This window comes from Colius striatus, chromosome 1, assembly GCF_028858725.1.
Source record: "Colius striatus isolate bColStr4 chromosome 1, bColStr4.1.hap1, whole genome shotgun sequence".
Lineage (NCBI taxonomy): Eukaryota > Metazoa > Chordata > Aves > Coliiformes > Coliidae > Colius > Colius striatus.
Genome location: NC_084759.1, coordinates 91,365,575 through 91,380,797, shown reverse-complemented (window position 1 = coordinate 91,380,797; position 15,223 = coordinate 91,365,575). Strand labels below are relative to the sequence as shown.

At 45.0% G+C, this 15,223-nt stretch overlaps 1 protein-coding gene across 1 annotated transcript in view; it reads right to left on the bottom strand.

The window, feature by feature from the left end:
* The window catches only part of C2CD2 (C2 calcium dependent domain containing 2), a 42,643-nt gene extending 27,529 nt beyond the window's left edge, over positions 1–15,114 (bottom strand). Inside the window, exons 1-4 of the mRNA XM_062000837.1 lie at positions 14,673–15,114; positions 12,406–12,504; positions 2,489–2,608; positions 1,977–2,078 (exon numbers count right to left, since the gene is read on the bottom strand). Coding sequence (XP_061856821.1) covers positions 1,977–2,078; positions 2,489–2,608; positions 12,406–12,504; positions 14,673–14,963 — 612 coding nt within the window. The 5' untranslated portion in view covers positions 14,964–15,114. The remainder of the gene's footprint in view (positions 1–1,976; positions 2,079–2,488; positions 2,609–12,405; positions 12,505–14,672) is intronic.
* Between the last annotated feature and the right edge of the window lie 109 nt (positions 15,115–15,223).

Below are 15,223 nucleotides of genomic sequence, written 5' to 3'. Positions count from 1 at the left end.
CCCGTCATCTCAAAAGCCTCGGTCCCTTCTTAGGTGTGGGAGAATGATCACCCAATGGCTTCTACGCTCCTGAGAGTACGCTTGCAGCTGGCACAACAGGTCAAACAAATTGGGAGGAACAGCCCTTTCCCAATTACCCAAGTATTACAAAAACATTCAGGGTGTTTCAGAAAAATCCCAGGAATGCTGTATACAGAAATCCTGTTTTGCTGCCACCTTACCTAACCACCCTCTGACAACAGGTCGCTACTGTTCAAAACATAAAACAGCACCGACCAGTCCCACAGACACTCTGCTTTGCTCACACCCTGCTCCATCGACCAGCCATCAAAGAAAGAGGCAGTGGTACATTTCTGCAACTTGCAGAATTATCTGCACTCTTTTACTTAAAAAAATATTCATGAAGTGAATTAGGCAGTCTAAATCTTTGGTTTCAGTAATTTCATTGTTTTTAATATTTAAGTAAGCAGATAAATTATAGTTAGTTTTCACTGTTTTGGAGGTAATTTCCCTCCCCTGCCCTTACCTAAACACTTTGCTGAAGAACGCTGCCCAGTTGCAGAATCCCAGCTGCCTCTCGTTTTGCCACCAACTTAACCTCACAGTTGTTATTTAATGGTAACGACAGCAACAATAATCATTGGACATCTACACTTCAGTATTTTCTGATGTTGCCATAGTTATTTGGAATGCAGTTTGGTTAAGGAGCCTCATTTCAAAGTTAAAATAAAGCCCTTAGCTATTAAGAAATTAACAGGCTTATTATAAAAACCAAGGCAAAGCACAGAAAATAACTCCTTTGCAACTCTGGACTCGGGCACCTCTCAAAAAGCAGGATATGAGAAGTCCTGTGAAGTCCAGTGACTGTACCAGAGTCATCTGCATTTGCCAGTAAGTACTTAATGACTGTCCAGTATGTGGATAATCAGCGTGCCAGCTCAATGCACAAAGGTCATTTACACTGCTAGGCATGCACAGTAAAACCTACATTAAAACATACTTCAAAAGACTTGTCTGTCTTCAGTTACGAGTTTCACATTTTTGTATACAAAAACTATGGTCATAAACCCTTGCAGTTCTAGGCCACTCAGCACAGGTTTTTAGAAGCATCTCTAATATACAATAAACCATTTTTTTTAAAGAGGCCTTTGGTCAGAGAAATGACTTCACAAAATACAAGTTAAGTGTCCCCCCACTGTTGTGAAAAAGGCTTAAGTTAGCACATTTGTGCCAAAAAAGTTTGTAATTGTGAAAGGTCAAAGGCAGAAGTCTTGGTCATAAAGCAATTTTTTCAGAGGATGTCTCAATAAAATAAATCAAAACAATGAATCAATGTTTATATACTAAGACAATCGAGGTTTATATACTAAGACAAGGTGCATTTCCAAAAGCATCAATACCTTTTTAAATCACCCACTGTTTCCTTAAATAACAGTATTTTTTTCAGAGCTGCTCCTTAACTACTGCTGCCACATTTCAAAATTTATTTAAGTTAAGGAAGGTGCAACTTTCTAATTACTTTGATGGGAATACCATTACAATTGTTGGGGGTTTGTTATTTTAGAAGTGCTCTGAGAGAAGGTATTCAGGAACAGACACTTTTCACACCTTTCAATTTGAAATAAGTTTGCCAAGTCATTAGTCTGTCAAATACAGGCTTGATTTAACATTAATGCTTCAGTAACCTTGAGAAATCCTCCTAGATTTCAGAGAAGTAGGGTTTTGATGGATGAGCCATGGCAGATATCACTGAAGCAGTTCAACACGGCGCTGCTGACAGCTAACTGCTCGATGCTTCTACTGAAGGCAGCCAACAGAAATGAATGGGCATTTTTGCTTCAGCTCTTCCAGCCTCACCTGATACTTTGGCTCTACACACTTCTACAGCTAACCTAAAGCATTATGCTGGGTTTTGCACTGAAGGGATGGAGACCCATCTTCTCTGCCATTACAACAACTAAAACATACTGACTGACCTCCTGCACTGTTGGCTGGATTTCAAAGTTGGTTTCATCGGCGTTAATGAGGAACCACTCAACTTTGACATCTTCTCCTTTGTCTTTCACATAGAGCTGAAGCTGTGGATAGGAAAGCAGTTATTGGAGAGTGCTCTGGTGTCCTGTAAAGCAAGTGAAGGTCAAGCTCCACACTAAGTCTTGCCAAAGTTTCTGCGTAAGTAAATTCAAAGTGGCAGTCTAAGGAGGCAGAAGTTACTTAAGCTTTGAAAGTGCATGCCAATCAAAAAGGATATTGCTTTTTATTATTTATGATTGCTATTATACATTATACATCCAAGTAGTCTACCCATATTCTTCCAAAAAGGTGGCTTAATTTATTTATCACTTTCCCAAGAGGGAAACTATAATACTATTAAACGTTTCACCAGAGTTAAACGCAGTTTGTAGGTATTTTGCAAAGAGGAGGTTCAGCTCAGCTACAGGATGAGACGTAACAAAAGGAAAAAAAGGGAGAACACTTGATGCTTTACCTGCAAGTGAAGTGGAGACAGTTTCACACTGTATGATTGACCTTCTGTGGTCGCAGGCGAAGTTTGTGAGACAGTGACAACAAATGTAACAGAATCTCCAACAACATTACAAGAAACCACCTAAAGAAAACCAAATTAGTCTTAAGAAGATGACTTGGTGAATGCAAGAAAGGAACTAAGAAAAGGAAGGACTTTAAGCTACCAGAATCATGCTGAATTCCATCAATGGGAGATTTCTAAGCCATTTCATTAGCATCCCTACCTTCTTCTCTACATTTGCTCCTAAAAATTGTAGTTCAAGTATTAGCTTCTGGACACAGAATTTAATACCTGGCAATTCTGGTATTTTTCAGAATCCCTTTTGCATTCTTATCCAACATAAAAGTAACTCCTAACCTGACAAAGACTCCTTTGTGCTTCACATATCTATATATTAAAAGCTCAAAGATTACAATTTTGCATCAAGGAGACAAAGAAGTTTGTTCTTCTTCCTCTTCTGCCTTGAAATAAGTAGCGTACCATAGGTCAGCTGGTTTTATAAAACAATTTGGTTTAGTGGTGTCCTACAAACATGAAACTTCAGCATAACTGTGCTGCTGCAGAGGAGGATGTTGTCTGTGTAATTCCAGTTCTCAGTGGTGTGGGGAGGGCCAGAAGCCTTTAAAAGTTTACTCAAGTCTTTGACCAAACCAAGAGAGGCCCTAAAATTCTGTGACAAAGCTAAATGTCAGGGAATGGTTTGTATGCCACTTGACTGCTATACACTTAATTGAGTACACTCCTTAACTTTTATAAGCTTTAGTAATTTAACTTGATTTCCTACTGAGTTTACAAACACTAAATGATATTTCCTCCCTCTCCTCTGCAAACTGACTGAGGTGACAGAGCTGCCAAGCAAAATTCCTGGAGCGTTCAGAAAGTGTCTAGCAGCACAGGAAAGCTCCAGGTACACGAGTCAGAGATTACTCATTACACTAGAGAGAGAAGCTCACTTTGCAAATAGCTCTGCTGGCTGAAGACAGCGGCTTGTCACTGTCCCACTGTAGTTACTGTCCCCACAGGTCCACCATTAGAAAGAACAGCTGAGCCTCCCTTACAGTGACTCAGGCAAAACTAGCCAGATTAATGCAGTGCACAGACATATAATTCACTGCAGAATTTGTTTGATGGAAACTCTGAATGCAGGCTATTAAATTATGTCTGCGCACTTATTGCTTCACTTATGGGCACTGGAATTGAAGCTGAAAGCTTTAAAATGAATCATGTTCCTTCTGGAAGATCCTTGTCAGTCTCTCCTTAAATATATTTCATCTCCCTGGGCTCTATAGCATACACTTTAAGGACTAGAGCATTATCAAGGGCTTCAGAGCACATCCATTAAGGTGGAGACTTAATTACAAAGAAGTAGGTAGACCGAGCGGACATCACAAATAAAAATCCCAACCACACCCATGAGCAACAAGATTTGTCTTTTCAGGTTTGCCTTCTGCAAATTATCGTTTAGAAGTGGACAAATCAGCTTCTCTCACCTTTCCCCTTCCCTAAAGCCTAAATTCCTTCAGAATTGATTTTTTTACCCTTAATCCCACATAACTAACACAAACACCCATCATTATAACATAAAGGAATTTAAAGCATTTTTAACAGCTAACAAGACCAAAGAGCTTAATTGCTTATTTTATTTGTAGTTAAGTTGAAACATAGAATCACCCTTTTCACTCACAAGGATGGGTAAGTATAGTGGTTCTTTAAAGACTTCAAAAATGAATAGGTTCTTGCCTCTTTTTCAAGAGCAGAGGAGGGAAAAGAACAGCTCTGATTCAAAAGCTGCTGACACTTGCACGTCACCCAGGTACACCTCATCCACATATGAAGGGAAGTTCAGTGCATTCAGAACAAGTGGGACTTGCTGTATATATGATACAGAGACCTTTGTAATTTCTGGATGTCCAAGAGCCAAGGTTGCCAGGTACATGATTGATTACTGCTTAAAAACTAAAAAAGCCTGGCAAGATTTGGTAGATGAGTTCATGTGCCACTTTTTTCTTAATTGTGTTTACTTCTAAATAGGATGGAAACAGATGCTACAAGTGCTTTGACTTTTCCTTCTACACCCTGTCAAGAGATGCTAAATCCATTCAAAAAATATTTGTAACTTCAGAAGCCCAAACTATTAGGGTTTAGGCTTTTAGCCTCCTTGATTATTTTCTGCCAAGTTCTATTGTCCTTCTCCCCTCACTTTTAATGTTAAAGGAAAATAATACATCTCTATATCAGGTGAATTCCTTTGTTCTGGGAGCAGGATGGATTATGGAGTCAGAATACTGAGATAAGTAGAATTCTGGGCTAGAGTTAGAAGAGAAAGTGACTCTGTTTTCATCTCAGTTGCTGCCACAAGTAGTGAGAAGTTGATTAAAGAGACTGCAACTGCCGCTTCCCTTTTGAAGTGACATTCCTTTAGAAGTGTAGCAAATTATTTTGATAGACCAGAGCAGAAATATGCAGGCCATTTTTCCCAGAAGAGTCACATGAAAAAAAGGTACTGAAGCTTCCTATGCAACACTCCTCTTCCTTCATAGCCCCATCCAACTTGCTGCTTTGAATTCATTTTCTCTGCACAGATGAAGAGCAGGAGAAGGGAGGGTCTGCCAAAGGACCCCTTTCTGGTCGACGGAAGAGAGAAAGAGGAAAGATAGATGTTCACAACAAAACAGTAGCACCTGGACTGACAGGGAGGGAGTTGCTTTTCAACTTCATTTATCTTCCTCGTCTCTTTCTCCTATCCCTTCATACCAGGAACATTCCCAGCCATCAGCGCTTTATGTTTTAGAGTCTAGAAAACCTGTAATTTTTGTAACAAACTGCTCTAAGTCCTCGTACCACCACACAGCAGCTGTGGCTGTCTAATTCTGGACTCCCAGAGGGGTCACATGCCAGCTCTCTCCTGTTATCTTGCATATGGACAAGCAAGACCTCCTAAATTAGCTGAAAGAGCGTAAGGTGAAGCATCAGCACAAAGAAACCAGGACTCTTCCACCAGCAAGATCAAGGTGTTTTCTTCCTCTGGCACCTCCATAGCTCTAGCCTCCCCCAGCACAAACAACCCGTCACAAGCCAAAGTCTCTCCATGCACTTTGAGGATCTCTCACAGGAGGGGTTCCTAGCCCTTCCCTGGGTGCCTTCGCTGGCAAGGCTGCATCCCCACTCCTCCTCAGCCCTCTGCCATCCCTCACCACACTCAGCTGACTCCTGGCACTTGATCACTACCATGCCAGGGTTATTCTCGCTATCTCCTCAATACCCTTCAGCCTCCACTCTCACTTGCCTCCTTCCCTGGATGAGTTGCTGAGGCCAAACTCCTTGACCTGGCTGGGCTCTATTCCCCATCTGTCAGACACTGGTACCCAGCTCCAATGAACTACAGATGTTATAACACATCTTGCTTATACATATTTAAACTTATTAGTACAATTATCTTTAAAAAAAACCAAACTCTTTCAGATAAAAACCTGCAGGAACCAAGGAGAATGAAAAACCACTACAGTTTTCCTCTAGACAGAGCTGCAAAATTTCAGTTTCTTTCTTTCCTAAAGTAGCAGCAGAAGCTGCTTCATCTCAAGGAGCACCAGAAGTGCCTCTGCTCCTCACACATTGTGTCCTCTCCTTGGGGTTCCAATTTTGGTACTACCACTGATTCTGTGCATTACACTTGGTCTTTTCTTCAGTCCTGCTTCCTCTCTCTACATGCCTGGGGCAGCAGGTTCCCTCCTGTGGCCAAGGGACAATGAAGTGTCATGATTTCAGGGGGAAGTTCTGACAACCCTGCTGGGGAAGGTCATGTTCACCTTCCCCAAGCCCCAACCATATCATGTGTTTGAGTAAAACCCTCAGCTTTACAGGCTTTGATTGCTTTTCTTTCTAGAAGGAAAACAGATATTTACAGATCTTTAACATATTCATGTCAAAATGAGTATACACCATGAGGTAGCCACACAGTGAAAGCGGCCTTCATCTCAACTATAGGGACCAATATGCTATTTGATTTAGGACCCTCAGTTTCCCATCTTTGTTTTGGAGCACTACTCTGAGAAGGAAAAGGCTCTTTTTTTTAGCATGGAAAAGTTACCTTGTCAATGTCCACACAGACAGTTTGTGTGCTCCGCTTAAAACATCTCAATAAGAAAATTTTCCTGTCAAAAACTTCTGCCTTTTTGTAGTTTTAACACTCAGCTGCTCGGAAGAATTACACCATCTTCCTTGACTACCAGAGCCTTCACATTAACTTCTTGAGTGGCTTCCTCTGGCTTCACCACCATTCCCTCTTTACCCAAGCAGTTTAACACATGATACAGACAAACTGAAGAAGACAAATGCAATGTTTAACCCAAGCACTGTCAGAGGCAGATTTTAAAAAGCTGGTATCAAAGTGAATTTGCCTGCAAATGCAAAGAGACAAACCTGGAGCAGTTTCTAAAATGACAGTAAACACTGGGGTGAAGGCACGGTGAGTGATGGAATGAGTGCAGGAGAGAGTAAGTTATCATGTCAGCAACAGAAACAAAGCAGAAACTGATAAAATGTGAATTTATCTACTCCTTTAAGACTGAAAGACATACAAATTCAAAAAAGGGGAAAAAAGGGTGAGAGGGGATAAAACGAGCACGTGAGGAGGTACAAGGAGACAGAACAGGAAGAATTTTCAATCCACCTACCAAGTTAAGTGAATATCAAACGGTGCAAGAACAGGAAGCAGTACTTACACTTAAGAAAGAGGAAAAATAAAAAATACCAGAAACAGACTTGCTACTTTGGCCTCACTAACACACAAGTCTGAAGAAACCATCTGAGAAACAGCACAACTGAAGATATGGAGACCAACAGAAGACAGTAAAATGCAGGAAAAGTTTGCCAGTGTGTGCTACAGTAATCTGGAGAGATTCAGTTGCAGACACATAAGCACGTGGTGATGTTGGGGTGTTAAGGCAACCGTGATTCCTGCGCTGAGCTGGCAGATGTGGCACAAGCCTATAGGAGACCCATACACATCTGCAGCAGCAGCTGGAAGTCAGGAAGGCTACCTGAGAGTGCCAAAACCAGCATTATCTCCACCAAAGCAAATAAATCCCCACCCTGATGCCTTCCTTTGACAAGACGCTGTTCTTAAATAGGTAAGATCCATTACGTTGTCTTGTCTATTTCAGTAGGGTCACCCTACTGATAATTAAGCTTGTACTCCATCATTCCCATGACAAGATGAATGGAGATGTGTTTGAAAGGGTAAAAGACAGCACAGTGAGCAAGAAGGTGAAAGCTGGAAGCAAATTATAAAGGAGCCTGTCAGGCACTGACCCTATTGCACAGTTAACATCTACCACCCCTCAGGAGAAATCTGAAAGAAAGTGGGATGCTGAGGAAAGCAAGCTAGGAAGCAGCAATACAAAGGAAGATCAGGACATCCCACTGAAACGCTGAAAAACCTTGAAGACAACAAGAGAAATGCAATTCAAAATACAAAGCGTGTGTGTATGAGAATTAACAAACACGACTCCTGCAAAGGGCAGCTTATTACTGAGAGAACACCAAAGGAAGAGAGACGTGGATGCATCAAGTCAGTCACAGCATGAGGCAGCCACAAGAGAGGCAGAATAGAAGCCTAAAACACATCAGGAAATTATTTTCAGAGACACAAAGAAGCAGTACTCTCTCTGCATGGTGAGACCTCACCTGTAGGCTATGTGTCAGTTCAGCCAGCAAGTTCAAGAAAATGGATTTAACTGGAGCTGCTGCAGAGAATGGGTGCACAGGAACAACTTAAGAGGCTGGACAACACTGTAAAAGTTGACCTAAGGAGCAACTTACTTAGCCCAGCTAAACAAAGCCTGGAATGAAACAGAATTTCTTCACAGTGTATTTACTGACAGTGAGTACCATGGAAAAAAGTAAATACATTAAGGACCAAGGATTATAGTATAACAGAAACTAAAAAAAAAAAAAAAAAAAACCCACACAAAAACAAACAAGAGAAAAGTGGAAAAAAACCTGCATGGGTGATAATTCCACTTTGGCTTGTATAAAAAACCCCAGTCATTAAAGCAGTAAAGCTCCGGGGACTTAATAGAAACTGCACACGATAGTCAGGGCAGTTCACTCCACCAAAAATAATCAGAAGTAAACACGTGTACGTAAGTAGGGATGATCTCAGTTGGTAACAAAAAAGCAGGCTTTGCTGCACAAGGTCTCTACCTGCTTCAGAGCAAGTGGAACTGGAAGCCCCAATATGGCAAAAACACAGGCTGCCAGCTTGCAGCAGGGTGGCTGCAAACAAAGTGATATCCAGATGAAGTTACAACAGCTCTGTGGGTGAATAAGGCCTCTTCAGGCACGCTGCACAGAAATCAGGACCTCCCAAAAGCCTGCAAAACAGCCCTTCTTTTTCTCCACCATTTCCCTCAGCAAGATTCATCACACAATAACTAACATGAAGCTTTCATACTTGCTGTTGCCCGTTGTGATCCAAGACAGTCATTCCTTGTACAGCAAGTTATTATCGCTCATTAAAGGAATGGCACTCTGAGGGCCTTTTACCCCTTTCTATTTAAGTAGGAAGCAGGAAAAGAAGGGAAACTTCTGTTGTAGCCTGTTCCATCCAAACCCTCAGCGTCAAGTTCCCAACAAGAGAATCATCTTTTTTGTTGCCTTCTTTCTTGCTGTTTGTTGTGAAGTTCAAAGCCTCTGGAAATAGACTGCAGTAATGGAAACATTGGCAGAATGAGCCAAGAGTATTTCTAATGTTTACTTTATTGAAACAAAACAACTAACACCACACAATGAAAATAGGCCACTTCATTCTATATATTTAGGCTCCGGCACAAAATTGGAGTGAAGGCAACATAAAAATAGCAGCTTTGTCAAAAAGCAGTGTGGTGTAACCTTCAACCACAGAGCAGCTCTGTCCCTATCACAACAGCTTTGGCCCAGCTGACAACCAGCAGCTTCCCCAACCATGTCCACAGCATTTCACCATGGAGCATACAGCAGTTTTACAACTTTCAGCTTCTTGGAGGCAAGGACAGCAAGTATATACCTACAGATTGCAGGTGTCAGCCCATGTCCTGGTCATAAACAGGGCTGTCAGCAGTAATATTAATAATTAGAGTCTGGCTGGCAATCCCATGTTGTTCCAGAGCAAGACTTCCCAGGTAGGAGGCTTGCTCCTAGCACCAGGAAGGCTCATCATCTGGCTGTGCTCCATGGCCCAGCATTCAAGAGGACTGAGGACTACCCACCACAAGAGACATATCACAGGGCTCTATCAGCAAACAGCTATGTTCAAGTATTACACATCCATGTTTACTGCTATTTTGATCTCTCATCCTCAACCCTCCCCTTCCTTTCATGACCACAACCTCTCTGATGCAAGGTCAAATACATACTTGAAACGAGATGCAATAAATCAAGCCCTGGCTGCTGAATCAATGCACCTATACACTCTTGCCATACAGATCAGAAGTAAAGCAGCACGTTGAACCGGTTGCAGGAAAACAGTCTTCTGCCAGCTGGTGCCTCAGGCAAGTGCAGAGCTCTGCGGGACGCTACAACATTGATAAACAGGCAGTGTACGGTCACAGACTACAATCAGCACCAGTCACACCAGTAACGAGTTACAAAAACGTATCAGATGTTCAAGTTTGGACAAGCTGCAGAGAAAGCACTTAATTTCATATGCAAAGATGCAGAGTTTGAATAGCGAAGGGGAAAAGAAAACATCACCAAAAAATCCCTCCCTTTCGACTCTTGGTATTACCTGAGGAGTATGTAAGAGAGACAGTTACTGTATGACAGAACTCCTGAGGTGGTTAGAGAAAGGTAGGCATTTAAGGAAGGGGGGAAAGTAACTACCAGAGTGCCTCTCTAAGATTACTATACACTGAAATTCAAATAAATTTTCAGGTTGTAATCTTAACTGGAGAAGTAAGAATTATTCAGAGAATTTTTTCCAGCAGCTGTGTACAAGATTATGGAAATGGCTTTTGGGACAGTTCAGAACGGCTCAGTTTACGTAAGCAAACCTGTCTTAATCCAATACATTTTTAAATGTGCTTATATTGGTTTAAGCTGATGCAAAACCACATTAGATCACTGGCTGGAGTATAACAGCTCGATTATCATACTGAAATGCCTCAACTCAAGGTCAGACAAGGACCAGAGACAAGGGAGGGTGCTTGACTGCAAAGCTACGGGGAGAGAAGAGCAAAGAGAACAGCCCTAGAGCAGCAAGTGGTTACCCACAGTCAGGCTGCCATGGAGCCTTGCTACCTTCTGCTGCCCAAGCTTAACCACAGCAGGGAAGGTGCCCACGGGGCACTGCCAGCTGGGCCAAACTTATCTCCCTGCTACAGCAGTCAGAATCTACAGTGAAATGCCACATAAGTTAACTGAGTACTGCAGAGATGTTTGCAGCGGTACAACCTGACTTTGGGGGAACCAAGGATTTCCCAGCCACTGTGTGTTGGTTCTGGCATGTGGGCAAGACAAATGAGGGTTTTAGCCTTGAGAGTCTGCTCTTGTCATGGTCCAGCCACGGGTGCAGAACTCCCACCACAGAGCTGGTCCCATGTGCCCCTGCTGAACTTTGACGCTGGCCAAGGGCAGCTAGCAGACCCAAAACTCCTGGCCATCTCCAATTGAAACACATTTGCTGTCTTCCTTGCCCTCCAGCAATGTTTTAGGTGCTGGGTTTTTTTGTGCTGTTGTAGCAGATCTCCCTTGGTTGCTGGCTTCACATGTTGTACAGCATTATACAACTTTTAGACCTAGCAGTCCCCTCTCCTAACAATTTTCTATTGTGGTGTCTTCCCAGCAGCACAGAGTAACATTGGTACCAACTCTACAGCCTTCCCAACTTCTTCTGTAGCCACACTACTGGGGCAGGGACCATTGGTATGGGGAAAAAAAGAAAAATGCAGGGTAAAAAAAAATAAGAGAGAAGAAGTGCACAAACAACTTTACATGTTGGCAATCCCCAGCTGCCACTAATCAGGGTGTGCCTATAAGCTATGTATCAGGCAGATAAGCACATATAGTTTTCAAAGGAATCACAGTAGAGCTGCCTGTCACCTAAATTAGAGAAGCACACCAAAACTAGAAGAAAAGCATCAAGCTACTTTGATGCAGTGCTTAAAGCTGAGCACCACTGAAGACGTGACTAGTAATTACAGTCACTTGGATAAATATGCAGAAGCTATCACTGCTAATAAGCATCCATACTATTTTTCCCCTTTTAATGCATTTTTCCTCTGTTCTGTGAGCCACGTTCTGCCTTATTTTAATCTTACGTGCACCAAACCACTTCCTACTATGTGAGGTGGAGGTGGGAGAGGACTATAGGATTCATCAGTCAAGACTTCACTCTCAGGACTTTGCACCTGTTCCACTGATCCTTACCCAGCTCAGTTTGTTCCTGATTACAGGAACAAACCTGTAATCAACCACACAAACAGCAAGAGGCAGATAAAGATATTTTCCTGTCCGAGAGCAGAAGCATCCCCTTCCATCGTCATAAAGTCCTCACCCCACATTTCAGCAATAGGACTGAGAACCATCATATTGATCATGGGGGGCTGGGGAGTGGGCTGCTGTATGAGTTCATTGAAGGCGTACCTATAAACTTGGCACAACCCTGGCTATTGTTCATTTGTAGAAGCCTTGCAGCACATTCTGCTCATGAGTTATGAAAGAAGTGAATCGGTGCAAAGGGTTTGCATAGTTTCATTAGAGGGACACCTTCCTACCAGCCTCAACAAACTTTGGTCAAGGGTACAGAAATATTGACAAATAAAGCCCCTAGTGATGCTAATAATAAAAGTTAACAGTTCCTGCCCAAAAGCATGCTGGAACAAAACAAACCCAAAGTTTACCTTCTCTTGAGCTGACTTTACAACACTAACAACTTGTTTTACTGCTAGCTCAAGTGGTTCTGGTGGATCATCTTCCTCAAACGTAAGCAACTGTGAATCCTAAGAAGGAAAAAACAAAAAAGCATCATTAGGTGACAAACCCATCACTTGAAAACAAGTGATAAAAATGCACGGCCAGTGAAGCTCCTGGAAGAACCAGAGACAGAATTGCAAATGTATGTCAAAATGACAAGTGTATTAATTGCACACCACCTCACTACGTAACACAGGAGAGCCTGAAAACCTATACTTAGGACATAACTATGGGGCTAATCATAAGTTGTCTTTCTCTATAGAAGAGTATGAAGATACACAGCACAGTGCAGAGCAAAACCCATGAACAGCGACAGACCTCAGTGAAACCACTCTTCTTGAGTAAGGGCTAATCAGGGCTTTAGTTTTAAAAGGCGTTTTTGGCTTGGCCTAATAATACAGCTACACTAGGCCATGCTGAAACTACCAAAACTCAAATACCATCTTGCAGGGTGGGGAAAAAAAAGTCTTCCCTTCCCCAGTCCTTCCTCATGTGTGACGGTAGGCAGTGATGACAGCTACTCAGTCTTCACACAGACAGCATGGAAAACACAGCATATACCTGTTTTGGTGATGAGATAATACTTTCACAAGTATCACCTTCTCCATCTGCTACCCACAGCGAGCGGCCAGCACTGCTTCCCTCATCACCCGAGGCAGTTTTGCACGCAGAAGTTTTATTAGCTATGCGCAACCAACATTGTTTTGGGAGTCTGACAGCAGGAGTGACGCCACGCTGCAATGCCAGGCAGTGAACTCATGGCAAGAGACGGCTCCAGCTGCTTGCCCAGGGAGACAGAGTATGCGTGCTCTTGTAAGTGTGGCTTTGGTCTCTGGTCAGGGATGGGAAGCTGCCACTTGTTTCTAGTTACTTTCAGTTCCTAGCACCTGTGCCAGAGCTGTCTGGCTCTCTTCTTCCACAAGCACAAAGCAAACCTTCATTTCCTACTACAACCTATGCTTTTCTCAACTGCACCATGCAATTTGAAAGGGCTGATGAAGTATTTTCTTTCCGCTGCCCTAACTTATAGTGATGTCTGAAAAGTGCTAAACTGCTTTCTTATCTGTCGCACACACACATTGGCCAGCTCTTCCTTCTCCTGCAGCCTACTGCCTGACATGCAAGAGGAAAGCATGCTGAGGCCGCTGGGAAATGAACCTCCTAGACCTTAGGGAGATAACTGAATACAAATTCAGAGACCTGTGCACTTCCTAGATAGCTTAGCCTCGGGCAGGTTTCACTGACAGGGTAAGGGCTCAGTCCTCAGGGCCAGGGGAGTAGGTTGCCACGGCCTCGTCTAACCTCCTCACTTCTTAAACCTGGGCATACTGTTACAAACCAAGGAGCAGGAATGCTGCACTGCACCCTTCACAAGAAATGTAGGATGGGATGGGGAAAGGGTGCCACGTTTTGTACATCTTACTCAATCAGGCTAAAAAGCAAACTGACCAAAACCTGAGAAGCCCGTTATGCTGCAGCTATCCAGAGGGTGCCAGCCCTCAGAGTGACGCTGACACACACACAGCTTCAGTATAGCCCAAGACAAGACGAAGGAAGCCCAGATCTGGGAGTTATTTGCCAAAGGACTGGCCGTAGGCCCTGTGCTGGCGCCCAGGCCAGGAAGTTTCCATTGTTTCCTCCTCCCCACGTCTGAACAATGTTATCTGTGGTGCAAACCCCTGTCAGGGGCCGCAGGGATCACGGCTTTCCGCCCAGTCTTTCCCTGCTCCCCTCCGTGCACCCACTCTCTGCCTCTGGCCAGCTCCTTCCTGCAAATTCCTGCCAGGCTGCCACTAAACATATACATACGTATATACAATACACATGCACACACACAGGGACATATATACACATATATGCACATACGCACATGGCGAGGCAGTAACACTGTCGGGCGCTGCAAGCAGCGTGTTGATGGCACCCAAATACCTTTGCAGTAAGTCCCTGCGGGTCCCTACAGCCGCTCCTCGCCTCGGACGAGAAAAGCCCTTGCCAGCACTGGAGCACACGCCGCCCCTGCCCGTCCCGTCCAGACGCCCCACGGGCGGGAAGTCCCGGCCCCGGCCCGGCGGGCGCGGGGGAGCGGCTGCCGGCGCTGCGCGGAGCCCCCCGGCCGGGCCCTGCGGCGGGGTGGCCCCCGACACCCATCCCTCCCGCCCGCCCGCCGCCCTTCACCTGCACGCCCCGCACTCACCGCCCGCACCGCCGCCTCGGCGTTGAGCGCCGCCACCCAGGCCCGCCGCCACTGCCGCCGCCAGCTGCCCAGCGACAGCGCCCAGGCCAGCACCGACCCGCCTTCCTCCAGCAGCTCGTCCCGCCGCGGCGGCGGTGGCGGCGGCAGCGGCGCAGGCGGCGGCCGGCCCCGCCGCAGGGCCAGCAACACATACTGCACCAGGTAGACGGCTAGGGTGGCCAGTGCCGCCACGAAGAGGGCGACCAGCGCATACCAGCGCAGCTCGGCCAGCCCGCCCGCCAGCCACGCCATGGCTGACCATAATGGGAGCCGTGCTACCGGCCCCCAATAAGGCACGCACAGCAGCGGCTGCGGCGACGGAGCAGGACAGCGGCAGCCCGCGAAGGGCCCGAGCCGGGAGCGGCGGCACGGCGTCCGGCCGGTGCCCGGGGACGCGCCGCACCGCGCCGCGCCGTACCGCCCACGGCGCAGTCACCGCCCGGCCCGGCCCGCCCCTGCCGGCGGGGCGGCCGGGGGAGGCCGGGCCCCGGCCCCAACGATGGCCCGGGTCC